Source organism: Cervus elaphus, chromosome 3 (genome assembly GCF_910594005.1).
Source record: "Cervus elaphus chromosome 3, mCerEla1.1, whole genome shotgun sequence".
NCBI classification, from domain to species: domain Eukaryota; kingdom Metazoa; phylum Chordata; class Mammalia; order Artiodactyla; family Cervidae; genus Cervus; species Cervus elaphus.
In genome coordinates, this window is record NC_057817.1 from 32,130,955 (window position 1) to 32,157,714 (window position 26,760).

Sequence of the window (26,760 nt, forward strand, 5' to 3'; positions counted from 1 at the left end):
ACTTGCCCTCCTGCAGTTTTGTCTTCCTTTTGAGCTCAGCTTGTAGACCACAGAGCAGAAAGGACTGTTCTAGAGACGAGCAGCAGGTGGCTCACTGCAGGGAGGAGCTAGGCCCATCGTGAGCATCCCAGCTGCCCAGGCTGAAGGAAGTAATCCTAAATTGAGGACTCAGAGCCAGGGGGGTCACCTTGGCCATCCCCTTCTCCAGCGCTGCCCCCTAGGACTGTGGCTGCTTTCTGCCCCTAGAAGGGGCCATCTTCATCTTTCATAGCCAGAGTGAAACCACTCACAGTCTGGCTTCTCACCGAAACCCCACTTCCTCTGCCTGTGCACTGACAACCTGGAGGTCCACACAGAGGATAGGATGCTGAGTGAGAAGATGCTGAGCGGAAGCAACAGGTCTTTGAGCCCCAGAGCTAGATGAGCACCAGAGACAGACAAGCGTGGAGTGGGAGGATGTGGTGCGTGTGAGTGATCACAGCCGCCGAGGCATTTGGAAGGGCAACAAGGAGGGGCCCGGGGCCCAGGCCTCCTCGCCTCTCCTAGTCCTCTGGTGATCTCCATCTCCTGACCTGAACCCTCGGTCACAGGTATGTCCCCCAATGCTCTTTTCCTTCCTGTTTCACTGTGGGATTGTTGTTGGGTGAGGGGACAGAGAGAGAGAAAGCTGGGAGTTAACCCCTGCAAGGCAAGAGCCTGGAGCACTGGGGAGAGGCTACAAAGGCTGGAGGAGGGGAGGGCACCAACTCTCCCTAAAGGACAGAGGCCAGGACAGGGATTAGGACACATCTGTCCTTTAGATTTGTCTTTAGGGATTGGATTTGTGGAGTGAGAAGGTTACCAGGGAGGCTCAGTCGGTACACAGGAGTCTCCTCCAGTCTAGCTATAAGGGGCCCTGGGTAAAGTTAAGGGACCAGTGCGTGGGACCTGCAGATAGCACCTTAGAGAGGTTAGAGGCATGAATCTGAGGGTGCTTCCGGGAGGAGGCAGAGGATAGGTGAGAAATAGACCGAGGCAGGCTGAGGGATGGGGGTGGGCCAAGAAAACTGGGGAGAAAGGTAGCGGAAGGAAAGTCAGAGCTGCAGGAGACAGGAGGAAGGCGAAGGGACCCGTGGCAGGAGCAGGAGCGGGGCGATGAGTTTACTTATTCAACCCAGGAAACCTCTTCTGAGGGCCTCTGTGCCTCGGCCCTGGCTGTGCTAAGCCAGGCGGCCTGGAGCAATGCGCAGCCAGCTCCTGCCCGCCAAAGTCACTGCGAAGAAGCAACTTCTGTGAAATTTCTAATCGGCAGTTGTGCTGAGCGCCAGGCGTGCGGCTGGGAGATGGGCCCTGCAGGAGGAACTGACGCAGGCTGGTTCTGTGTGGGAGAAGAGCTGTGCTGGGGTGTGGCAGGAGAAAACCCAAACCCTGGGGGCTCCGTCTGGAGGGGCCTGTGTGTGAAATCAGAATCCAGTCTTCTGTGGAATGAGAGGTGGAATGAGAGGGGGAATGATGAGGTGGGCGCCATGCCCCCCTGCCGTGGGTTTAAAAGGAGAGTCTGCTGCCTTTCCATTTCTCTGGAGGTGAAGTTCACAGAGGAGGGGTGGCCAGGCAAGAACAGGAAGGACTTCCTGAGGCCTGGGGCGGGGCTGGGGGGAAGTCTGAGCAGCCGGTGGCCGCCCCTCCATCCTGGAGCCAGGACTGATCCCAGCAGGGGAGGGAGTGGCCTGCAGCCCCTTCTCAGTCAGACCTTCAGATGAGGGATGTCACCTCTCTTTTCTGTTTCCCTCTCTGGACCCCCTCTTTACAGCCTCCCTGGCCTTTCGCTGTGTCCTGTCTGGACAGAGGAAATGGGCAGTGGGTCTGGTGCCAAGTCTTTGGACTGTTCAGCTTCCTCTGGCCCCAGCTCTTCCGGAGTGGGATCTGGGGGCAGGGTTGGGGTCTGCTGTGATGCTCAGAAGGGGCTTTTCTGCCTGGCCTGCTTGCCTGGTTACCCACAGCCTTGCTCTCTCCCTGGCCAAGGCTCTAGATCCAGACAAAACCCCCCTCAGGCTCCTGCAGCACCCCTGCCACGTCTCTAAAACATGAGGGCCAAGTGGGTGCGGAGTTTGCGTCCTGAGCGAGGGTCCAGGGCCCAGGGTGGGTGGAAGATGGGAGCCCCTGAGATGAGGGCTTGGGGAGGGTGGAAGATGTTGGGAGGAGGCCAGGGCAGGAGGTAGTGAGGGTAGTGAGCCCCAGGGAGAGGCAGGGAGTAGGGTGGGTTCAGGTAAAGGCAAGTGCAGACTAGTAGCTCTAATAGGAGTGCAGGAGCAAGGACCACGGAGAAGGCTCGGAGAGGAAGTGGTCATGACTAGGCTGGAGCCGCCGTTTCAAAGCACTGATCACTCAAGGGCAGAGGCAGTGTCTTCTGGGTGTGTGTAACACACATACAAACACACACACACTTGAGAAGCAGAAGCTGGAGGGGGAAGGCATCTCCTGCACATTCAAACACCACCAAACTTGCCCGCTAGGCAGGCCTGTTCCCTCCCGTAGCACAGCTCCAGACCTGCCTCTGCTTTCTCTTTTGCTCTCCCGGCCTCTCCTTGCCCTCTGGCCACCACTGTCAGCACGACAGGCCTGTTCAGTGACCATTTCCTTGCCGCCATCATGCAGGGGTAGCTTGACCACCAGCCAGCAGAATCTACCTCCAGTTAAGTGTGGGGTCCTGGCTCTGGCCTCGGGCAGCTCCCCACTGGTCCTGAGCTCTGTCCACCCTCATAGACCTCTCTCCAGCTTGCTCCCTCTCCAGGAGAAGTGGGAGCCAGTCTCTCCTCTGCCCCTCACTCTACCACGGTCCTTAGAAGTTCAAGAGTGACTGGCTGTGACCTGCTGGTCCTAGGAAGATTTGGCTTGGGGCCCATCAGCGTTCCAGCTCCCTGCCTCGGTCCCCCACCCCAGGAATGGGGAGGGGAGGAGATGGGTGAACTGGACTGGAACCACCCTTGGGGTCAGGAGCCTGGCCAAGCGGACTTTGAGCCTTCCAGAGCTGGGCGGTGGAGCGCAGGTGAGGGGAGCTGGGCTCTCTCCATTGTCTCAGTCTCTCTCCATTGTCGATAAGTTGTGGCCAAGGGAGAATGGCGGGGATGCTGAGGGAGGCTGCAGCAGGCCGAGGAACAGCCCGTACACCCTCTGGTCTCCAAGCTGGCCCTTTTCCATAGTCCCACAGGAGGCCTGTTAGCTAAGATGCCCTCCAACCTCCAACCTGCACCCTCCATCCCACCAACAACTTCAAAGGATGTAGCTGAGCCTCGTGAGCAAGGTCTGTAGCATAGGAGAAGGAGGAAAGAATAGGAGACAAGGAGGCAGCCAGGAGGGAGGGAGATGAAATAAAATGTCCTCAAAATGAACTGGAAGAGCAGTTGCTCTCCCTTCCGCCCTGCCCTTGGTACACGCCCACAGCTGGCCCCAGCTGACTCCCCCACAGACTTCATTTCATTTCCCCCCTCCGGAATCATGAAGCACCCACTATATGCCAGACACTGTGCTGGGTAGAGGCCTGACCAGATTAGTGTGTTAGGGAGTTACCAGAAAATTCCACTAGGCTCCATGGCCCTGGAGCCCAGGATCTGCCTGGTTTTAGATCCTCAGTTTACGGCAGAGTTCCTGACACTTACAATAAATGCTGCTGAAGAAATTAAAGATTCTTGTGGCATTGCATAGGAACGGCTGAGGAAGGCAAGGCTGACAGTAGTGATCAGGGTTGCTCAGTTGCTCAGTCGTGTCTGACTCTTTGCGACCCTGTGGACTGCAGCACACCAGGCTTCCCTTGTCCTTCATTATCTCTCAGAGTTTGCTCAGACTCATGTCCATTGAGTCAGTGATGCCATCCAACCATTTCATCCTCTGTCACCTCTTCTCCTGCCCTCAATCTTTCCCAGCATCAGGGTCTTTTCTGATGAGTCAGCGCTTCACATCAGGTGACCAAAGGGTTGGAGCTTCAGCTTCAGCATCAGTGATCAGGGAGGCAATACCAAATTGTGACTGAGTGTGGGCTCTGCGGTCAGACAGCCTGAGTCTGGCATTACTACTTACTAGCTATGTGACCTTGGCTACATTACTTCACCTCTCTGTTCCTCAGGGTCTTCACTTGTAAATAGTGATTGTTCTGAGGATTAAAAGGTGATATCTCTAAAGTAGTAAGCAGATTACCCTGCATAGAGTGAGTGCTGGAAGAGACCATCATTGGGCTAGAGCAGTTTCAGAGGGGATGGGGCATCACCAACTCTATAGACATGAGTTTGAGTAAGCTCTGGGAATTGGTGATGGACAGGGAAGCCTGGCATGCTGCAGTCCATGGGGTTGCAAAGAGTTGGATATGACTGAGCGACTGAACTGAACTGAACTGGGGCATAATGGATGGATGCAAAAGGTTATCCACTGGTTGAATCAGCCCAGATTGAAGGCTGACTGGATGTGGGAGAAGGAAGGACCGAGGTATGAGGTGCCTTGGTTAGGCAGTGGTGGGAGTCCTGGAGCAGGGAGCTGAGAGAGGCAGGGCGGGAAGAGGGGCAGCTAGGGTGGGAAGTTTTCTACTCATGTAGTGTAAAGATCCAAGAGGCCCTGGGCTCCACCAGTGTAGAGCTCAGCCGAGAGGCCTGGGTGAGGACTACAGCCCAGCGCCACAGTGGGCCAAAAGCCCTCCTTACCCATCAACCTTCCTGGACTACTCCCTGGGAGCCTCTGCCTTCCTCTGCTGCCAGTCTGAAAACAGGGAGGCAGGGTTCCAGGAGGCTCGTGTCCCAGCAGAGAGCTCAGCGTGGAGGTGGACGGTGTCAAGGGGCCCGGCTGCTCAGCCTCCATCATCTGTCTGTCCCACTCCCCACCTCTGGAGCCTGTGCACCCAGGTGTGGGGGAAAGTACTCTGGATGTGGGTTTTGCCTTTGCGGGAGCTGTCAGTATTTGAGAGGCAGGACTGCAGAGTGGTAAATAAAGCGCACAGATTTGTAAGTGCTTGGGGAGAATCGCTCAGTGCTCCCCATCTTAGCTGTGGGACTTTGGGTCTGTCAGTTAACCGTTCCATGTCTCCATCTCCTCATCTGCAAAATGGGATAACAATAGTACCTATCTGATAGGATTGTTGTGATGATTAAATCTGTGAATGTATAACAAGTGTCAAGAACAGAGTCTGGTGCATGCTAACTATTGTTACTATTTATCTGTCCTAACACACCTTTCAGGCATGTAAAGATAGGGGAGGGTGGAGGTTGTACCGGGGCATGGCACGATTGTCCCCATGATGACTCACCATCTAGCTTAAAGTGTCTTCCTCAGACACACTCCTTTAGACCCCTGCCCCCTCCAGGCCTCAGCCTCCATCAAAAATGTACTGAGCATTCATTCCACCGGCCAGTCCCAGCCAGGAATCCTGAGAAGACAACACCTGCTCAATCATTTGCCTTGGCGGGAGGTGGGGTGCCCTGCTCTTCAGAGATCAACAAGTTGAAAGGTCCCATTTGATGACTGTCTTTGCATCCTGGCACCTTACCCCCCACCATACTCAATTTCTCTTTCTGCAGCCCCCTCTCTTAGGCATGTAGTCTGGATCAGAAAATGAATCTGATGTACAAACAGCGCAGCATAGCCTGGGGGTTAAGTGCAGCCAGGCAACCCAGGTTCAAGCCCCAGTTCTATCACTGAATAGCTGTGTGATCTTGGCGAGTTACTTAATACCTCTGAGCCTCATCTTCACCATCTTAGATGGGAATGACAACAGTACTAATTCATAGGCTGATGGCAGAGAGAAAAATACCTGTGAACACCTGGAACAGTGCCAGGCACTTATAGGCTTTTGTGGTCTGCTGTGAGGGACGCAAGTGTCCTGCCTCACTCACTGGCTCCTTTTCCACCTGCCTAAAGTAGTGGCAGTATGAATAGGAAATCAGAGACCCCTTTCTGACCACAGTCTCTGGAAACTCCCCTGCAGCAACTTCTAGACAGATCAATGGCACCAGCAGCCTGAAATTTCAACTCACTCCCCAGCCCCACTCCATCTCAACTCTCTTCCCCATGTGACCTCTGCCTGTTAATCCCTTCAAACTGTTCTTCCTTCTTTAAAATTCCCTGAACCTGGGTGGCTGGGTTTGGGCTTGGGGCTACAATCATCTTTAGGCTCCCCTCCCAGGTGGCTGAGTAGTAAAGAATCTGCCTGCCAATGCAGGAGACTCTTTCATCCTGGGCTGGGAAGGTCCCCTGGAGGAGGAAATGGCAACCCCCTCCAGTGTTCTTGTCTGGAAAATCCCATGGACAGAGGAGCCTGGTGGGCTAAAGTCAACTGAGGACGCATATCTAACCTCATCTTCCCTGAGGGAGCATTTAAAACTCCACCAACATTTCTCAAAGTGAGAACATTCCCAGCAGACAACCTTAGGGTATTTGTTCAAAACACAGACTTTCCATTTCATGCCAGTAAGACTGAATCTGAATTTAAGGGACTGGAACTTACATTTGATGAGCTCCTGGGAAGACTTATAAAGACACTTGAAATTGAGGTTTTAATCACAATGAAAATCCACACCCACACCCCCAAGAGAATAATCATCGGTGGAAGGGCAGGGGGCATGGTATATTAGAGATGTGTCTTCCTCTGTCCAGGCAGGCTCAGCTGCAGAGGGAAGGGACACTGATGGGGCAAAAAGAGGGTGCGTTCTAGAAAGCCGGGGGCGGGGCGCGCGTCTCCTTCCAAAACCCTCAGTGAAGAATGGGACCAGTTACGCCGCTGGCGCCGGGGGAATAGCTGACCAGGAGCCACTGTCTCTGCGCCGCCTCAGAAGCAGGAGAAAGGCGAAGAGGGGGCGCTGGGCCACTGGCGCGGCGGCGGGAACTGAGGCCCAGGGAGGCGATGGCTCTCCACACACAGCCGGCCTGGGACTCCGGAACCGCGGGGGGGCGAGGCCTTCTAACATCCCCTCCTCCCGGAGCTCGGCCCCGACTCCAGCCCCCACCGTCCGCGGGCGCCGTCCTTCCATTCCAGCCTCAACTTCCCCACCCGTGCCGGGGGTGTGCGTGCGTGTGTAGGGCGGGGAGAAGGCGGCGGATGGGCTGCGTGCCTAGGCGCGCTGCGGTGGGAGGCTGGGCAGCGGGATTCCCTCCGGGAAAATGGCCCAGTCCCTCCCCCAGCCTGTTCGAGACCCTGAACCGAAACAGGAGGCAGGGCGCCCCCGGCCGGGAAGCGGCCCCAGCCCGGATTTCCCTCCCGGGTGGGGCCGCAGTGACTCACCCCCTCCCCCCTTCCCCCCGTTTCCTTGTTTGCGTTTCTCTTCCCGGCCGCATGGCGGCCCTGCCCCGCAGCCCCTACCCCGCCAGCCCCGCCGCCGCCGCCGCCGGGCACACACTCCCGGGGCGCTCCGGCCCCCGGGCTTTCTCGAGGCCAAGGTTCCCGCCAGCTCCCGGTACCCGGGGCTCCGACTCCGCCCCCTGCCGGAGCCCGCCCCCTTCCCTGCCCGAGCGCCCGGCGCGTCCTCCCTGCCCCCTCCGGTCGGCCCGGGAGGGGAAGGGGGCGGGCCGCGCAGGGGGTGTGACAGCTCCCGACCGGATCAGTGCCAGCTGCGGCCTCGCTTCAGCGCCCGGTGCCAGCTGGCTCTTTCGTTTGGGACGGAGGGGAGGCTCGGGGTTCCTTGTCGCTGGGGGCGGGGGTGACGTTGTCCCCCCACCAAGCCCCCAGTTCTCCCCCAACCCGAGACGAGCCTTTCCACCCAGCCTGGCTGGGGCTGCCTTGGAAGCGGCTCCAGCTACGCATTGGTCTGCTCACTTCGCCGGGGACTTACAGGCCGGGGGCACACAGTGGCTCGTTGTGGGGCGGGCGGGTGCTCCCGCCGCCCCCTGCCTTCTGCTAGAGCCTCCGGGGCTGTGCGAGCTTGAAGGAGGAACATGAAGGTGGGTAAGGTGGGGTGGGGGCGGGGGAGGAGGAGCAGGGAGGAAGCTGACACGGTGGGGGAGTTGGGGTGGGAGACAGAGGCTTGGTCCAGGGTGAGGAAGGAGGAGAAAAGAAGGGTTTGAGCTGAAGCTGCGTTTCTCGGGGATCCAGTGAGTCCAGAGCTCCATACTGGGAGTTGGTGGAGATCCCTGCAGGTCCATGGTCGGTGGGGTGGGGCAGAATTCCAAAGAAGGGCCTGATCTTTGGTACGCCGCCGGCTGGAGACCCCTAAGTGCGCCAGACCGGCAGGCCCCAGTGAAGGTCTTCCTGTCCCTCCCCCGGCTCCTGGCAGGGGCGCAGCACCTCCGCCTGACCAGTCCAGAGGATTCGAAGGAAGTGCTTCTGCCTGGGGCGGCCGGGCCGTGCTTTGGTCCAGCTGCCCCGGACCCAGCCTCATGGCAGGCTGCCTTCCTCTTCCCATCACAGGTGGGCTGGCCAGGTGAGAGCCGCTGGCAGGTGGGCCTGGCTGTGGAGGGCAACTCAATTCTGGGAGCACCGCCGTTGGGAGGCCTCCCCGACGTGGTGCCGGAGGGGACGCTGCTCAACATGGTGCTCAGGAGGATGTACCGGTCCCGAAGCTGCTCTTACCAGCTGCTGCTCGAACACCAGCGCCCCAGCTGCATCCAGGGGCTGCGCTGGGTGAGTCCCATCCCCTTCCCCGGCCAGGGCCAGGCCCCCCTGGGCTGGAGGGGGCCCCGACTGGGAGGGCGAGCATGCTGCTGGTGGTCCAGCTTGCTCTTCAGGCATGGGGGATACACCTGGGGTGGACAGCCGGGCAGGCAGTCTGGCTGCAGTGTGTGGGTGGCTTACACAACTGCGTTGTGTATGCGTGTGGTGCCCAAGTCCCCCTATTCAGGCATGTGGCAAAGGGGAAAAGAACTTGTCACTTCCGTGTGGCTTGAGTTAGGCGCTCGTGTGTTCTTCAGGTGGGGGTGGAAGACATGTATGAAATACAGGGGTCAGGTCAAGTGCTGGGGAGGTAAGCTTGGTACTATTCTTTAAACATCACTGTGGCAGCATTCTCGTTTAGTGAGAGTGAACTGCGTGGAGTGTGCGTCTTGATCTGGGGTGAAGTGGTCATGTGAACGTTGCTTGGCATCGGCTTGGAGGGGCTCAGGGGAGAATTCTGAGAAGTTTGGAGACTCTGAGATGAACAGAGCTCCCTTTGCCAGTGAAGAACATCTCTGGAGCTGCAAGAATGAAGGAAAGAGAAGTGTGTGTTGGGTGGGCGGGGAGATGGTGGATGGTGGGCAGGATATGGTTGCAGGATCCAAAACAGCAGAGAAGCTCTCCCCAATCACCCAGACTTAATAGAGTTTCTTCACCTGAGCTCTGGTGTGTGTTTGGGACGTGTGTGCAGGTGGGTGTGGGGAGGGCACCGGGGCAAAGGGGTGGAGTTGGATTAGGTGATAGGGTTGGGAGAACCCCTCTCTTAGGAGCAAATTCTTTTTTGAGTAGAATGACCACCACCTTCTGCCTCCTTCTTCCGACCTCACCCATTTATATATTTACCAAATACTGCCATTTATATTTACCAAATGTACCAAAATATGAAGCTGAGTTGAGAAAACCAAGGCCCACCAAGATAATGGGGTCCCCCTTGCAATGGGAAGTGAGAGGAGAATCTAGGTGTCAGTCCCCAGCTGTCCTCCATCCCCTCCCTCCCTCGGTCCTCCTGAGAAGGGGCCTCATGGGCCTGTGTCCTGCTCCAGATGGCACTCTGGAGGGGGCAGGGGAGCCAGGGTCTTTCTGGCCTTAGCTGTTTGCCCCCCCCACCCCCCACCCCAGGTCACTGGCCGTAGCTACTGCTTGGAGCCAGTGGGCTGGAACCCTCCCTCACTCCTTCCCTCTCAGGCTATAATTACTTGTGCATTTCCTGTCCCTTGCCTGGCTTGTAGAGGCTAGGTGGGGAGTCGGGGGAAGGTCAGGGGCCAGGACAATGAGGTCACTGGAGGATCCCCTGGGACCCAAAGTAAGGGAGAGAGTGAAGGCGGCTGCTAGGCTGTCTCCTCACTCCCTCGGTCCCAGAATTGAAGGGCTGGTATGCGTGCGGAGGCCAGAAAGGTGGGGGTGAGGATCAGTGGAGTGAGAGATGGAGTCAGAGGCGCAGAAATGAGGCCCCTCCCCCACCAGGTGTGTGTGCACGAATTGATGATTAGAGGGAACTTAGATTTTTAGGGCTCGAGGCAGGGGCCACATCCTCTCCTGAGGACCGTCTCTGGGGAGTAGGGGTGAGGTGGTTTCAGCCCATTGTGTCTGTGTTTAAGAGACTCTGGGTCCCTGTGAAGCTATTAATTCTCACCTCTGGGATGATGCCTTTGGCTGAGGGGGCTCGTGTGAGGGAACAAGTGGCCGGCAGGGAGTGTGCATACACAGGGCGATGGGTGGATGTTGTAAGGAGGTGGAGCCCAGGGTCCCAGGAGGACAGTGCTGGGAGTTACCCAGGCCATGGCCACCTTTAGAAAACTGAGAGGGAAATCCATCAACCTCCTGAGGTCTGAAGAGAGCACTTTCTGTTCCCATTAGATCAGATCAAGAGAAAATTAAAGCAGGTTACATCAGGAGACCCTGAGGTTTGACACGGGAAGGACTTAACAACCATGGCAAAGCTGATGCTGGAATAGGGTGGAAGAACGTCTCCTTTGATAAACATTAGGGGTACATGAGATCGTATCGATGTCTGGGAGCCAACACAGAAACCAATCTGTCTAGAGGCAGGGGCAAGGTCAGGATGACCTCTGGTGGGTCCCCTGAACTTAGAGAACCCTGAGATGCTACTCTTTGAGTGATTGTTTTGGGAGCGGTGGCTCTATTCTCTAACTCAGAAAACATGCTTTCATTCAACCTGTCCAAATAATGGAAGTAGCTAGTGTTTGTGCAGTATTTATATCCAAAGTGCTATTATGAGCTTTAATCACATCAAATAATCTCACAGAAGCCCTGAGAGATAGCTACTAAATGATAGCCATCATTTCATTTTATAGATGCAAAAGCAGAAGCCCAGAGAGGCTAAGTGACAGTCTAGGGTTACACAGCTGCTAAGAGACAAACTGGACTTGGGTCCGAGACAGTCTGGCTGCAGAGTTCAAGTGTGTGGTGCATTTTCTCTTGCTACAGAAGGTACCACTGACACTCCAGAACCTCACCTGCCTCATGCATCCTTTCCCAGTCCCATCGCACACAGCCCTGGCCCAAGACCCTAGCCGTGGCCTAAGGGAACTGGTCTGACGGGTCCCCATGTGGCTGTCTGGCTCTGTGCCTGCCCCTCCAGTGTGACTTGGACACTCAGTGACAGGGAGGGGGTGGTGCAGGCCATGACGCTGTGCAGGGAAACTAACTAGGAGCTCTTCTTCCACCCTGAGCCCTTCCTGTCCAAACCTGATAGGAGGTGGTGGATGAGGGCCTCCCCTGTACCCACACCAGCCACTGCTTTTGGCTGACACTCGGGGGCATCAGATCAGGTACAGCATCAGTCAAAGTACAGCATTTCTTGCACCGTGTCCAGGTGATAGCTGCCCATCATGAAAGAATACTTATATTAAGTTACCATTGAGTAAGTAATTACTGCAAAGCAAGCATGGCTTTGAATGCTCCATATTATTAATTAACTCATTTGATCCTCAAAATTACTCTATGGGATAGGTACTGTTGCCACCAACCCCATGTTATAGACGAGGAAGCTGAAGCACAGAGAGCTTTATAAGCAGCCCAGCGTCACACAACAAGCTGGTAGTTGGGGAACCAAGATTTGAACCCAGGCACCTGACTCCAGAGCCCACACACCTGACCGCAGTCCCTAAATAGGACCCCCACCCTGATCCCAGGAGGCCCCCATGCACAGGGGACCATGGACATGGACCCCATGGCAGGGGTTCAGAGGGACTGTGATGACACACATACGGAACTTCGTCTAATCCAGGATTTTTCAAACTTCCCTGCCCGTGGAACATTCCTGAGGACAGAATTTACCACCTCCGAGTCCATAGCACATAATGGGGGAGGCCCAGCACCGTGGAGGCTCCATGGGAGATGGTAGGGCTTAGTGGCTAAGATCATGGGCTTTGGAATCAGATGGGCACAGGGTGAATTCTGGTGCCCCTATTTACCAGCTTGAAAAGGGCAGGTTACATAACCTCTGTGCCTCCTTTTCTCTAGCCAGGAAACAGGAGACAAACACCTACTTCTGGTTCAGCGTTGATAACAATTATTCCAGTAGGATCTTACATTTCTAAGCAGTTGTGTGACTCTGGGCAAGTTACTTCATCTCTCTGGGCTCCTGCTGCTTTTTTTGGGAAAATAAGAGGGATGCCTTCAGGTCTCTTCCTCAGCTCTGATGGGCCAGCGTTCCAGCTCTGAGCCTCCTGCGCGTCCCCTGGGGCAGGACAGGAAATGGTTGAAGCGAGGCCTGCGGATCTGAGATCTGAGTCTTGACCAGACTGGCCATGTGACCGGGCACCTCCCCTCCTGATGTGCCCTCCAGGGTCAGAATAATACCAGGAAGGGAATGTGTGCTGGAGCCTGGGTCCTGGGCACCGAGGGGCGCTGGGGGGACTGGGGCCACCTGGGTACTCTGACATGAGCAACAACAAGTCATTAGCTCTTGGCACTGTTTGTTCCAACACAGGAGGCTGGCCGGGTAGCATTCCTGCCCTTCCTCCCTCCTTGGCTCCTCCTCTTTTCCTGTCCTATCGCTGAGTCTCCAGGGCCATGTCTGGCACTAGGATGGGCCCCATGACTGGGGTAAGGATACCTTTGGGACACCTAGTGACTTCCGCCCGGTGTTGGGCCAGGCGCCTACGCATGTCGGACCTCAGGCCTCTGCCTGGCACACAGTGGGAAGATGCTGGGTCCGGGGGAGAGGGCTCTGGCCCCAGACCAGGTCCTCTTCAGGCCCTGAGTGCTGATGGGGAGGCTGCGGAGAGAAGGAAGGGGAGGGAGAGGAAACAGGCAGGTGTACCCGGTGGAGTGAGACCAAGAATGTAAGCACTTCTGGTAGGAGCTCGAGTTTATCCCTGGCTGTCTGGCTATGTGTCTGAGTTACCAGGGCACATCACCTCTAGAGTTTTGTTTCTTGATTAAGTCAAGGAGGACTGACCTTGCCTGCTCTGCCTGCTTCCCGTCTGAACCTATTCTCTGTGAAGTCGGATGAAATCACGAGAAAGACATAGTGTATGAACTGTCCAGTGCCTGCCTTTGGGGGGGCTCCTAGAGGGTAGGGCATCCTGCTCAGGGGTGTTCACAAATTCCAGTTCTCAGGTGGCAGGAGGAGAGGAGCATTGGAAGCTTTTATGGCCGACATCCCAGGGCGAACAGGCCTGCGAGTTCTGGATGGCCCGATAGATGCCAAGGGCAGGGAAATCTTGTTCACCAATGATTCTACATAAACGCCGTTTCTGGAGCCATCCCATGTACTGCCAGGTCTGACTCACGTTTGCAGGGTTAGGGACTAGCAGCAGCATCGAGGAGAATAAAGGGCCTTCCAGCAGGCAGCCCGCCCTGTGCTTCACAGATGAGTAATAATATCTAACGTGTACACACAACTATATGTATATGCCAGTCAGTGCTTTAAACATTTGATCTCTATTAACTCAGGTAATCCTTTCCAAAGCTTGAGTCGTTATTATGAATGTTTTATAGATTTATAGGCAGGGAGAGATTAAATCATGTATTCAGGGTTACATAGGAGCAGGGATTGGAACCCAGGAGTCGGCTCCAGGGTTTGTGTCTTTAACTGCCAGGCTGCATCGAGGCCCACAGAAGGCAGGAGGTTTGTCTGTAGTCCTGTGACTGGGGACCGACCCTGGCTCGGCATCAGGCCATGGGCCTCCGGACCTCTTGAGCTGCTTACTTCCTGGCCTTCTTATCTTACATCCCCATGCTCCCCCGGCTCCACTGTGCCCCTCCCCTACATGCTGAATTACCTGGATGCCTGGGCACACTGGGCCCTGAGGAGGCAGAGCTGGGACCTTATCCCTGGGGATGCGCTGATGGAGTCATGAAGGAAGACATGGGTCTAGTAATAGGGCTGCAGGGTGGCGATGAGGCAGATGCCTGGCATATGGGGGGGTACCCAGTGAGTCTTTGTTGAACCGTTACCTAAATGAATGACTGGAGTCAAGAACTGGGCTGGGGCTGGGAGTCGTGGTAGAGGGGCCCGAGAGCTGGGTTTCAAGGCCCGGCACTAACACTCAGACTCCCCCTGCCTTCAGACACCACTTACCAGCAGCGAGGAGTCCCTGGATTTCAGTGTGAGCCTGGAGCAGGTATGAGTCCAGAGGGGCGGGGCTGGGAGGGGGCCCGCACACCTGGACTCAGGTCTTGAGCCAGCTGGCTGTGCCTCCCTCCTCCAGGCCTCCACGGAGCGGGTGCTCAGGGCAGGAAAGCAGTTGCATCGACACCTCCTGGCTAACTGCCCCAACCTCATCCGAGACAGAAAGTACCACCTCCGGCTCCACCGGTGAGTGGCGGCCCTGGCTGCCTCCTTGCCCACCTCCCCGCCACCCCCAGCAGTTTTCTCTCCTTTTCACTCTGTCCAGGCTCTGGACCCAGCCTTGCTGCTAGCTCTAGAAGGTGCCATTCGGATGGAGTTCCTCCCTCCCCTCTCTCCCTCCTGCCTTCTGATCTCCTTTCCCTGCCCTGTCCCCTTCCCCTCCCAGGCAGTGCTGCTCCGGCCGGGAGCTGGTGGATGGGATCCTGGCCCTGGGGCTGGGCGTCCACTCCCGGAGCCAAGCCGTGGGTATCTGCCAGGTGCTCCTGGATGAAGGCGCCCTCTGCCATGGTGAGCCTGAGCCCTGGGTGGGTGGGTGCCCAGTGTCAGGCAGTCCTGGGGAGCAGGCCTGTGCTGGGCATCTGAGTGGAAGCCTCATACCTATGTGGCCTCAATTTCCTCTCCTCCCCTACGCCTGGGCCTCTGCCCCACAGTGAAACACGACTGGGCCTTCCAGGACCGAGACACCCAGTTCTACCGTTTCCCTGGGCCGGAGCCAGAGCCTGTGGGCATCCATGAGCTGGAGGAGGAGCTGGTGGAGGCTCTGGCCCTGTTGTCCCAGCGGGGGCCTGATGCCCTGCTCACGGTAGCGCTTCGAAAGCCGTAAGTGGGTGAAACCCTGCTCTCAGACTCCGTAGTTTCCCCCTGAGGGGGAGTGAGCCTCGACTTCTTGTGGAGGAATAGGACCCTGGTGAGACCCAAGGCCTGAACTCTGGTCTGCACCTGCCACGGACATGCCGTGTGATCTCGAGCCCTCCTGCCCCCTCTGAACCTGGTCCTTCCTCTGTAACTGAGGCCTGTGGCCTCCAGTGACCCTGCCCCCTCTGAGAAGCATCCGTGGCCAAGACAGTTGTGGCAGGTCTGGGTTCAAATTCCAATTCCACTGGCTACTAGCTCTATGTCCTTGGGTCTCTGCTGGCCAGCTTCCTCTTCTGTCAAAGGATAACGATAGCCCACATCATGGGTTGTTGTGAGGGTGGGATGAAGTCATATGTAAAGTGCTTGGCCCAGTGTCTGGAGCATGGTGTACTCCCATCAAAGGCTGGCCCGTTATTGATAAACAGCCCTGGCCGGCCCAGGCTGAGTGGGTGCTGTGGCTCCCCGCACCTGGCTCATAGTTCATCATTTCTTCCTGGTCCCCTTTGCCCGCAGCCCTGGTCAGCGCACAGACGAGGAGCTGGACCTCATCTTTGAGGAGCTGCTGCACATCAAGGCCGTGGCCCACCTCTCGAACTCGGTCAGCCCCTGGCCCCGCCCCACCTTGCCCTCCCCCAAACCTCCCGTCCTGTGACCCCTGCCAGGCCAGAAGACACCCCCCTCCCCTTCCACCTGTGGCCTGGAGACTTCAGCCTGATGTCTTGTCCCCAGCATGCCATCCTTGTCCGAAGGCCCTTCTGGCTCTCTCTGCCCATTTCTTCCCCTGCTTTGTCTCCTGCTGAATCCCAGGTCACCTGACCTCATCACAGCTCTGTCCCCCCCAAAGCATGCGTGGCTTTGGACCTGACCTCCTCCCCTGGCCCCTCGTCCCCGGACTCACCTCCCTGACTCTCGTCCCCCTGCCCACAGGTGAAGCGGGAACTGGCTGCAGTCCTGCTCTTTGAACCGCATAGCAAGGCAGGAACTGTGTGTAAGTCCTGCCTGGACGTGGGCGGAGGCCACAGGGAAGAAGCGATGGGTGCCTGGGGCATGTCTGATCTGTGCTGCTTCTCTCAGTGTTCAGCCAGGGGGACAAGGGCACCTCGTGGTACATTATCTGGAAGGGTTCGGTCAACGTGGTGACCCATGGCAAGGTGAGTCTGCCCCCCGTGCCCAGCCCCTGGGGCGGAGCTGGTCACTGGTCCTTGTCCTCGTGGGCAGTGCCTTTAATGGCCCCAAGGCTGCCAGTCTCTCAGGTCCCCTCCTGCTTCGGTGGCTCTGGGTCTGTCCCGGTGAGGGCTGGGGGCTGGGCTGTAACTCGGGCCTGGCTGCAGGGCCTGGTGACCACCCTGCATGAGGGAGACGACTTCGGACAGCTGGCTCTGGTGAACGACGCACCCCGGGCAGCCACCATCATCCTGGGGGAAGACAACTGTCATTTCCTTCGCGTGGACAAGCAGGACTTCAACCGTATCATCAAGGTGCTGCTGCTGGGGGTGGGGAGGGCAGGGACACGTGTCAGGAGAAGTGGTGTGGGGCAAGGAGGAGGGACCAGACGGAGGCTTTGAGGGGCAGGGAGAGGTCGGAGGTGGAAACCTTGGGGATGGTGGCCGGAGGCGGGAGCCCAACTCTGGATGTGTGAGGAGGTGCGTGGCACGCAGAGGAGGTTCAGCGAGCCCTGGGAACCCTGGCTCTGGTGGGAGACCAGGGGTGAGGTGACAGAGGGCTTGGGGGTCTAGGGTGCAGGGGGAGGCAGCCTGATGGAGAGTGGGATCCACTGAAGGAGCGCTGGGAGGGATGGGCTGGAGGAGGGGCTCAGGCTGGGCGATAGTCAGCAGTGAGGGACACATCTAAGGTCGTGGGCATCGACTGGGGAGGGAGAAGGGCTGCGGGTCCTTGTGGGAGCCTTGTGGGGCTCGGAGTTGGGAATGGGGGAGGCAGAGGGAGAGGCCCTAGATTGGGGAAAGGAGTTGTGGTTGTGTATTGAGCATCAGGTGTGACTTGTTCTCCAGGATGTGGAAGCAAAGACCATGAGGCTGGAAGAACATGGCAAAGTGGTGTTAGTGCTGGAGAGAACCTCCCAGGGCACTGGCCCTTCTCGTCCCCCAACCCCAGGCAGGAACCGGTAACACACCCGCCATGCCACCTCTCCATACCATCTCTGTTGCCCACCTTCTCTCCTTCTGTTTCCCGGGCTTTACTCCCTTCTCTGTGTCATACACCTGCCCACAGAGGGTGGAGAGGCCTCCAGGGATTAAGATGCATCCCCCGAGTTAGTTCCCCCTCCGCCACATGGGGGTGGGCAGAGGGCTGGCAAATAGGGATGAGTGATAGGATTGATTCTTGATGTCTGCCCCAGCTGCGGGAGGGGGAGTCGGGGCTCAAGTGCTATGGACCGGCTGTTTCTGCCAGGTATACGGTGATGTCTGGCACCCCAGAGAAGATCCTAGAACTTCTGTTGGAGGCCATGCGGCCTGACTCCAGCGCTCATGACCCAACAGGTAGGGGCGGGAGACACCCTGCCTGGTTTCTGACTCAGAGAGCGGTCAGCACCGCCTGGGAGAGGGCCAGGCACCGTGCATCTGACCTCATCAGGAGCTTGATCAGTCTCTTTGGTCAGCGGGCCGGAAGTTTTCATTCCTGTGTTCTTGGCTTGTGTGGGGAGTGCTGTGACAGGGACTGGATGTTGCTGTTCCCTGGCCCGTGGCGGGGTTGGTAAAGAGGATGCCCCGGTTATGCATATACTTGAGGTCAGGAGACTTGACCGCTGAGTCCCTCACCTGTCCCCTGTCCCTGCCTCACAGAGACATTCCTCAGTGACTTCCTCCTGACCCACAGCGTCTTCATGCCCACTGCTCAGCTCTGCGCTGCCCTCCTGCACCAATATCCTTCCAGCCCCAGGGGTGGGGACGGTGTGTGGAACGGGGAGGAGGGATGCCCCCGCAACACGGCTGTACTGAACCCTCCAGGCCCAGCCCCTTCACGGGCTCCGGGTGTCCTGCCCTCCTGTGCCCGTTCCTGGGGGTGGTGGGTGGTCCTGTTGGACACTGCGGTTCCCTTGACTGGGACCCACCTTCCACGCGGAGCCCGCGGGGGGCAGCGAGCAGGAGCGCAGCTCCTACATCTGCAACAAGAGGCAGCAGATCCTGCGGCTGGTCAGTCAGTGGGTGACCCTGTACGGCCCTATGCTCCGCACCGACCCTGTGGCCACCAGCTTCCTCAAGGTACCTGGGAGCCAGGCGGGGCTGGGCCAGGTTGCCCGGGATGGACACGGGGGTCTCAGTGAACCTTGGCTTCCCCCCCAGAAACTGTCGGACCTGGTGAGCAGGGACGCCCGGCTTAGCAACCTGCTGCGGGAACAGTGGCCAGAGAGGCGGCGACACCACAGGTGATGCTTTGGCTCAAGTGAGCTTGTCACGGGCGGGCAGGATGGGCAGTGCGGCAGGAGCTGGGAGCCCCGGCTTGGGGGGGCGAACACGTGGCTTAAATCCAGGCTGCATCTCTGCAGCTGTGCCGCCCTGAGCCCGTTACCCCACCCCCACCCACACCCCCAGGGCTTCGGCTGCTGCCTGTAAAACCCCGTGCTGGCTCACTTGCCTAGTCCTGCTCATCTCAGTGCACGTCCTCCCCAGTCTCTTGCTCTGCACCCTCCCATCACGCGTCCGTCCATGCTCAGGCAGCCCGCGGTCATTTGTGTCATCCTCCCACCGCCCCGCACACCTGCGCTGCTCACTGGCTCCTACCTATTGCTGAGCACCCTTGGTGCCAGCTTCCGCCTGCTCCACCCAGTCAAGTTCCCAGCCTTTACCTCGCGCTCCCAGACCTTCCCGCCCTCCCAGGCCTCCCGTGGGGGGCAGCTGGGGTTCGGGGAGAGCTCACATGTGGCCTCCCTGAGCTGACACCACACTGGGTCTCTTTCTCCCTGGAGCTCCTTCCCTCCCCTGCTGGCCTGGGGAAATCGTAGGATCCAGGGGCTGGATTTCAAGTCGTGCCTGTTCTGGGTCATCCTCTCCAAGTCTGCCAACCTCTGAGCCTCTGGTGACAGTGGGGGGCATCCAGAGCCTGGGCACCCCTCCGCTCTTGAGCCTGCATCGTCCTGCCTGCTGGGGAATCCTGCCCCCAGCCTCACCTCCCTCTCACTTGCTCCACAGGTTGGAGAACGGCTGTGGGAACACGTCTCCTCAGATGAAGGTGTCCGTCCCGAGTGGGCTCCTCGCGCCTCTGCTAGGCCCCTGATTTCCCCCTCCTCCAAGGACCTCCAGGCCCCTCTGCATGGGAAGGTCCCCCTCAAACACAGGCACATCCTTGGTCTGGGTTAGGTGATCATGGAGCTCGGGCTGCGTATGACACTGGGGCTGGGCCTTGCAGGAGACAGAGGTCTAAGGTCACTCCTCCCCACCCCCACAAGGGGTTTTATTCCATCTGGTCCATATTCAAGCTAAGTTGCTTTAGTCATGTCCAACTTTTTGTGACTCCATGGACTGTAGCCCGTCAGGCTTCTCTATCCATGGGATTCTCCAGGCAAGAATACTGGAATGGGTTGCCATGCCCTCCTCCAGGGGATCTTCCTGGAGGTCTCTGACCCAGGGATTGAACCCACATCTCTTTTGTCTCCTGCATTGGCAGGCGGGTTCTTTACCACTAGTGCCCCCTGGGAAGCCCACTCATGCTCACAGCTCGGGCCAGTTAGCAGTTTCCCACCTGGCAGGTCAGGGCTGGTGCCTGGAGGCATCTCTGAAACCCCGGGGGTCCTGGGGGCCAGTGCCATCCCCAGCAGTGGGCTGGGAGAGGAAAGTGGGAGGAGGAGTCCTGACTGGAGTGAGATTTGAAGAATGGGGTGGGGAGGACTGGGAAGGTAGGTTGGGGCTGCCTGTGGAGACTCGCAGTGAGAATCAAACCCAAATGCCTCATGTGGGCCTGCAGGGCCCAGCTGCCTCTCCCACCTCATCCTGCCCCCTTCCTCCTCTAAGTCCTCTTCTGCTGAAGGTGAGGCTCCCTCCCTCCTTGTCTCCTGCCCCTACCTGCCGGCCCCTCCCATCTCCCTGTGAGAGCCCTTCCTCCACTGGCTCCGCTCCAAGGTGTCCTCAAAGGTTTTCTCAAAGCCTTGTCCCAGTGGAACTGTTTTCTTTGTTTAGTTGTCTCGTTGCTAATTGTCTGCTGGTGTCTCTCCCGGCCCACTAGAATGCTGGCTCCATCCCTGAGGGGCCTTGAACTCTTGCTGCTGATGTTCAATGAAGGGCAGGCGGCATGCCTTAGGTGCCCGGGTGGCTCTCCCAATCTCCTACCGCATCCTTAGCACCTAAGGCATGCCAAGGATGCGGTAGGGCATTGGAAGAGCCACTCTGTCCTCGGGGGGCTCACGGGGAAGTGGGGGACAGAGCTGCAGAGCAACCTCATGCTGAATAAGGACAAAGATGGGGTCTCTGGAGGCAGGAAGGAAAGGGCTGAAAAGGAAAGGATCGGGGTCAGGGAGAAGCAACCACTGGAACTGGGAGGTGCAGAGAGTGAGGGTGGAGGGCACAGAGGCTGCAGGCAGGTGTGGGGAAGGGAGCCCACCTCCTGAGGGAGCCCTGGAGGGGCCAGAGCAGGTGGGGCCCTGTGGGCCACGGAAAGGGGCCTGGCCTTTGTCCTTTGACCATTGCAAGCCATTGGAGGTGTTTGAGCCCAGGATTGACAAGATGGGATTTGCATATTGAATAGTTCAGCTGGGGAGCCTGAGCTTTATCCAACAGACAATGGTGGCCTGGACGCTGTGATAGGAAGGTTAATCTGGCTCTGGTCAGGCAGATGGGAGTGGGAGGGAGGGAAGCACCCAAGAGGCAAGGCTGGCGGAGAATAGTTGCACTGTTGTAGTAGATAAGGCGTGAGGTGATACAGGTTGGTGGATCTGGGGATGGCCTGGGCTGCAGAAGGGGGAACACAGAGACCCCGGAACTAGATGATACTCTGTGGGGAAGTGGGGGAGGGGAGCAGGGGGAAGCAGGAGCCTTGAACCCAGGGGAATGGCCAGAAGAGTAGCCTGGGAGGCAGGATGAGGGGATCCGAGGAGTATTTGGGGTGATGGAGAACAGATATGGAAGATACTGAGACCAAAGTCTGCAAGAGAATTCAATGCCCAGTGGTATGGTTTTAAGAGTCTTCCATATGCTGGGGGCGGGGAGAAGGGGGTCATTGGTACACGATGCTGGGAGGAGCTCTGAGGGGAGTGCAGAGATTTGGAAATCCAGGGAAGAACCATGGACCAAGGTCTAAACCTCATCTGCTGCCTTTAGTGTTGGGAGGAGGAAAATAGTACAAACTCTGGAAAGAATAGTTGGTGGGCAGAGGAGCTGTGTGAGGGAGGCCTTTGGGCAGTGGGGGCCCCCCAAGAGCCCATTGTGGTGGGGCCTTGGAGGAAGGGTTATGGGGCAGCTGACACAGTTGAGTGTTGGTGGACAAGAGCACGGGGGAGGGGGAGCGGGGGGGGGCAGGTTTAGGATTTCAGCTGGGCCACTTAGCAGCTGTGCTGCTTTGGGTATGTTACTTAACCTCTCTGAGCCCTCACTGATTTTATCTGTAAAATGGGGATAATAATATTTTGTCAAAGGGCTTTTATGCATATTTAGATACTTAAAATAAGCATGTAGAAAACAGCAAATGGTAGCTGAAGGAGGAAAAGACCAGGATCAACAGCTGCCTTGTGTTTAGATTAGAGAGGCTCTGGGCCCATTTGGCAGAGGGGGTGACACACATATAGAGGGGCACAGACTCATTCTGAGCTCTGCTATCTCCCTTGGGAGCCTCAGTCCCCAGGTTCCCAGCGCCTTACCTGTCCCGGGTTTGCGGGACAAGCAGATCCCTTAGGTGGTGTGTGTGCTGTGTGGGACCCATGCTCCGGGTGACAGGCCCCTCCCCGTCCCTGCAGGCTCTCCTGTGTCCTCTGGTCCTTACTTCCTCTCCTTCTCAGGCCCGGAATGTACCTGTTTGGCTCCCCAGCCAGGACGAGCCTCTCCCCAGCAGCAACTGTGCCATCAGAGTTGGGGACAAAGGTTGGTGGTCCGAGTCAGCCGGGGCAGAGCTCGAACCCTGCTCTCACCACCCTTGACTTTGGGGTACCTGGCCCAGGATGGCATGTTGTGCTCCTTGGGGGTCTCTGTTTCAGGCTCCCCCCTTGCTCACCTCAGGGTCTCCCACCTGCCTGCCCAGGCTTCTCCTTAGTACCGTTACCCACCTCCTTGGGACCCTCCCTTGCTGCAGTCACTGCCTTCTCCCTGCTGAGGTGGGGAGACCAGGCGGCTCCCTCCCACAATTCAGTCCCATCTTCCTCTCCAGTCCCCTATGACATCTGCCGGCCAGACCACTCTGTGCTAACCCTGCAGCTGCCTGTGACGGCCTCAGTGAGAGAGGTGATGGCAGCGTTGGCCCAGGAGGACAGCTGGACGAAGGGGCAGGTGCTGGTGAAGGTCAACTCGGCAGGTGGTGAGTTGTGTCTCTGGGTAGGGTGGCCCCGAGGGAGGGGGCCCCCTCAGAGCTATGCCCACCCCCTGAATTAAGATCATCACCATCTTTGTCAATGTTAATGGTAGTTAGCAGTTACGGGAGGCTTACTGCATCTCTTCAATGTGCTTTGCATGTCGTGCTGAAGAGCATGAACTCTGAAGCCTGCTGCCAGTATTTGAGCCCAGCCCTCTGGCTCCCTTCTCTCTGTCCCCCAGCAGGATGCTTAATCTCTCTGTGCTCCATTTCATCATCTATAAAATGGGGATGAAAAAGTGCCTGCTTGTGAGGGTTAAATGAGCTAATCTATAAAAGTGTTTAGAATGATGTTTGACAGCTCTACATAGATATTAGCTACTATTTCATTATTATCATTTGTTGTTTAGTTGCTAAGTCATGTATGACTCTCTGCGACCCCATGGACTGTAGCCCGCCAGGCTCCTCTGTCTGTGGGATTTACCAGGCAAGAATACTGGAATGGGTTACTATTTCCTGCTCCAGGCGATGGGCACAGACCCAGGGATCGAACCTGCGTCTCCTGCTCGGCAGGTGGATTCTTTACCACTGAGCCACCAGGGATGCCTGACATTATTATCATGCTTACATATTTATTTAATCCTAATAGCCATCTTATGAGATGGGTACTTTTATCCTATTTTCAGACAAGGACACTGAAGCTCAAATGGATTCAGTGATTTTTCCCAGGCTCACCCGTTGAGTACATAGACAGACTTTGAATTTAGGTAGTTGCTCATTTAGTCCATCAACATCTTAGAGGGTCATCTATGGGCCAGCAGCACGTTAGGAGGCAGAGGTACCATGGCAGGTAAGATGAGCAGCTTGATGGTTAAGAGCCTGAACTGTGGACTCCCAGACCTGAGTTGTAATCCCAGACCCACTGCTTATTGTCTATATGATCCTGCCCAAGTTGTTTGACCTCTGTGAGCTTCCATTTCCTTGTCTGTTGAATGAGCGCTGTAACGATCTATCACCTAGGACTGCTGTGGCTATTAAATGAGCCACTGTGTTTGAAGCTCTTCACATGGGACCTGGCATAAAGTTGGTGCTCAGAGTATGGCAGCATGAGTATTATTAAGACCTGCCTTTAGAGAACTTGGGACATTAAAAACCACTGTTTTCCATGAAAGACACAGCATGGGTATGACGGCTGGAGCCCAGGGTAAGCAGATGGTCATGCAGAGAATAATGGCAAGGAGTGGCAGGGAGACCAGCAAACCTCCTTCCTTCAGGAAGGCAAGATGATGAGGGCACCTGTGCCTGTGTGCTTCTCTGGGAAGCACTGCCCTCTGGTGGCCACTTGGCAAGTTGCAGTTGTCCAAAGCCAGTGTTAATGGAGACCCTACATGCCATGCTCTGTTTAGAGCACTGATTGCTTTGATGGACACCTATGCCAGGGCTTCCCTGGTGGTTCAGATGGTAAAGCGTCAGCCTGCAATGCGGGAGACCTGGGTTTGATCCCTGGGTTGGGAAGATCTCCTGGAGAAGGAAATGGCAACCCACTCCAGTACTCTTGCCTGGAAAATTCCATGGATGGAGGAGCCTGGTAGGCTACAGTCCACGGGGTCGCAAAGAGTCGGACATGACTGAGCGACTTCACTCACTATGTCAGTAGTCAGTATTTTATTACAAACTCCCTTGTTTGTGTATATTTCCTGGCAAGTCACATACACACACTCCTACACTACTGCTACGTGATCATAGAGCAACACACAGACCAAATGCAAAACAGGTAACGGAAATCAATGTAAGTGCTAATATTTTTTTCCTGGATGCATGGATGGTCTTGTGTACCTTACTTTGGAGGCTACTGGTCTAGGGACTGAGGACTCAAACATGAATGAAAACACAGTCCCAGCCCACAAGAGCTGATGAATATCCACACACACACACACAAAAAGAAAATCCACACAAAGATTTCTGTAAGGCATTTCCCAATTTTCAAAGGGCTTGTATATGTATCATATCCTTGTAGCTGCTATTTATATCAATGACTTCATTTGACTTATGAGTAGTCACGGGAAATCTTGGTGTCTGCTTTTGACAAAGGAGGAAGCTGGGGCTCAGGGAGGCTCCAGCATTGCCCAGTGTCAGCCTGTCTCACTAAGACTCCTCTCTCATTGTCCTCAGGCCCTGCTGCCCCTGTGCATGTGTGGGCATGCGCACCTGTGCATTTAGAACACCTGCCAAGGACTCCAGGGCCGCTATTGGGAGATCTCTTCCAGCCTCCACCCCGCCTCTGGTTGCTCCCTGGCCTCCCTCTCTGTCCCCACCCAGCACAGCCTCTGCTCTCTTTGCAGATGCCATTGGCCTGCAGCCAGATGCCCGCGGTGTGGCCACATCCCTGGGGCTTAACGAGCGGCTCTTTGTTGTCAATCCACAGGAAGTGCACGAGCTGGTAGGGCCAGGCAGGGCGCCAGGGCCCCGGGAAGGGCTGTTTTGGGAGTGGTGCGGGTGGGTGCTAGGACAGGGCCACATAGAAAGGAGAGCAGGGCCTGGCTCTGGCTGCTCCTAAGGAGGAAGAGAGAAGAGTGGGCCTCAGCCGATGGAGGAAGTCTCAAGGGGAGAACTGTTGGGAGCTCTCAACTGGGAGAGGGGCCCCAGCACTGGGGAGCTGTCAGGGCATGCCTCCTTGGGGAGCCCCTCCACTCCTGCAGCACCCCTGCCCTCCTGACATTCCTCCAGCCCTGGGCACAGACTTCTGGCCCCAGACTCTCTCCCCGCACCATGCCCCCTGGACTCCCCAGGAACCTCTCTGAGCACTCTTCCACCTGCAGACCCCACACCCTGAGCAGCTGGGGCCCAGTGTGGGCTCTGCCGAGGGGCTGGACCTGGTGAGCACCAAGGAGCTGGCGGGCCAGCTCACAGACCACGACTGGAGCCTCTTCAATAGCATCCACCAGGTGCTGGGGCAGAGTGGAGGGGAGGAGAGCGGGCGATGGGGACACCCCGCCCCACGCCCTGACCTCGTGTGCTGGACGCCCCGCCCCATGCCCTGACCTCGTGTGCTGCCCCCCTGCCCAGGTGGAGCTGATCCATTATGTGCTGGGCCCCCAGCACCTGCGGGACGTCACCACCGCCAACCTGGAGCGCTTCATGCGCCGCTTCAACGAGCTGCAGTACTGGGTGGCCACGGAGCTGTGTCTCTGCTCCGTGCCTGGCCTCCGGGCCCAGCTGCTCAGGAAGTTCATCAAACTGGCGGCCCAGTGAGTGCCTGTGGGCTGGGCGGGCTGGGTGGCCGAGTCCCACGGTGCCTTTACCTAACCACCCGATCTGTGATCAGGGTGTGGCCAAGTCGCCCACCCTCATGCCTGCCTGGGGCCCGCGGGGCCCCTGCTTCCCCATACCATACAGGCCCAGGCCCTGCAAGGGCAGCGCTGGCCTGGCTGGGTCTTGTGCTGTGGCCTGGGGGGTGGTGTGGGTCTGGGGCTCTGTGTGTGGCTGCCTCCCCTGAGGGTCTCTGGGTCTTCTGCTCACAGCCTCAAGGAGCAAAAGAATCTTAATTCCTTCTTTGCCGTCATGTTTGGTCTCAGCAACTCGGCCATCAGCCGCCTGGCCCATACCTGGGAGGTGAGTGCCATCGGCCGGGTAGGTCAGGGCCTCCCCACCCCGGTCCTGAGTCGGGCCCCTGCCTCTCCTGGGGGTCCTGGCTGGGGATAGGGCCCACAACCCCAGAGCAGTGACAGCCCCGCCTGCCTCTCCTTCACAGCGGCTGCCCCACAAAGTCCGGAAGCTCTACTCGGCCCTCGAGAGGCTGCTGGTGAGTGCTCCCTGCCCCCCCAGCCCGGCCCGACCCCCCGCTTCCTCCGCACAGCACCCCTGCCTGTCCTTGGCCACTATCCGGGCTTCCAACTGGGTCAGGGCCCGGTTCCCTTTGGCCTGTGAGCCTGGGGGCCTGGCTGAGAAATGCGGTGTTTACACTGTGGGGTCTGGGTAGTGTATTATATGCCTCAGCAGCTGTACAGGGGCCCGTGTGGCATTTGCTGTGGCATTTGCTGGCCCTGGGGTCTGAGGTGCCAGGGGGCCACCCGGGGGCTGCTGACCTGCCTCAGGACTCAGGAAGCAGGTCTTGACCCAACTCCCATGGTGTTCTGGGGTCTGTCAGAGGCCCCTCAGGAGACTCAAGGCGCCTAGGCCAGAAACTGAGGCAAGAGTTGAGGAGCTGAGCCCTCCACTCCCAGGAATTGTAGCGGGGGTAGCAAAAGGTGTA

At 57.4% G+C, this 26,760-nt stretch overlaps 1 protein-coding gene across 3 annotated transcripts in view; it reads left to right on the forward strand.

Annotated features, from left to right (window-relative positions):
• The first annotated feature begins 469 nt into the window (after positions 1–469).
• Positions 470–26,760, forward strand: part of RAPGEF3 (Rap guanine nucleotide exchange factor 3) — a 29,276-nt gene continuing 2,985 nt past the window's right edge. Inside the window, exons 1-23 of one of the 3 annotated variants that reach the window (XM_043886029.1) lie at positions 470–590; positions 8,360–8,572; positions 14,143–14,196; positions 14,284–14,390; positions 14,590–14,711; positions 14,855–15,023; positions 15,573–15,657; positions 15,987–16,047; positions 16,134–16,210; positions 16,391–16,537; positions 17,069–17,181; positions 17,469–17,557; positions 17,861–17,939; positions 18,130–18,280; positions 18,362–18,444; positions 19,208–19,247; positions 22,003–22,084; positions 22,368–22,514; positions 24,851–24,948; positions 25,328–25,453; positions 25,575–25,756; positions 26,030–26,120; positions 26,260–26,310. In XM_043886029.1, coding sequence (XP_043741964.1) covers positions 8,480–8,572; positions 14,143–14,196; positions 14,284–14,390; positions 14,590–14,711; positions 14,855–15,023; positions 15,573–15,657; positions 15,987–16,047; positions 16,134–16,210; positions 16,391–16,537; positions 17,069–17,181; positions 17,469–17,557; positions 17,861–17,939; positions 18,130–18,280; positions 18,362–18,444; positions 19,208–19,247; positions 22,003–22,084; positions 22,368–22,514; positions 24,851–24,948; positions 25,328–25,453; positions 25,575–25,756; positions 26,030–26,120; positions 26,260–26,310 — 2,247 coding nt within the window. In that variant the 5' untranslated portion in view covers positions 470–590; positions 8,360–8,479. Of the gene's footprint in view, positions 591–7,563; positions 7,894–8,018; positions 8,044–8,359; positions 8,573–14,142; positions 14,197–14,283; positions 14,391–14,589; positions 14,712–14,854; positions 15,024–15,572; positions 15,658–15,986; positions 16,048–16,133; positions 16,211–16,390; positions 16,538–17,068; positions 17,182–17,468; positions 17,558–17,860; positions 17,940–18,129; positions 18,281–18,361; positions 18,445–19,207; positions 19,248–22,002; positions 22,085–22,367; positions 22,515–24,850; positions 24,949–25,327; positions 25,454–25,574; positions 25,757–26,029; positions 26,121–26,259; positions 26,311–26,760 lie in introns of those variants that run through there. The other 2 variants (XM_043886019.1, XM_043886037.1) reach the window with 2 other exon arrangements.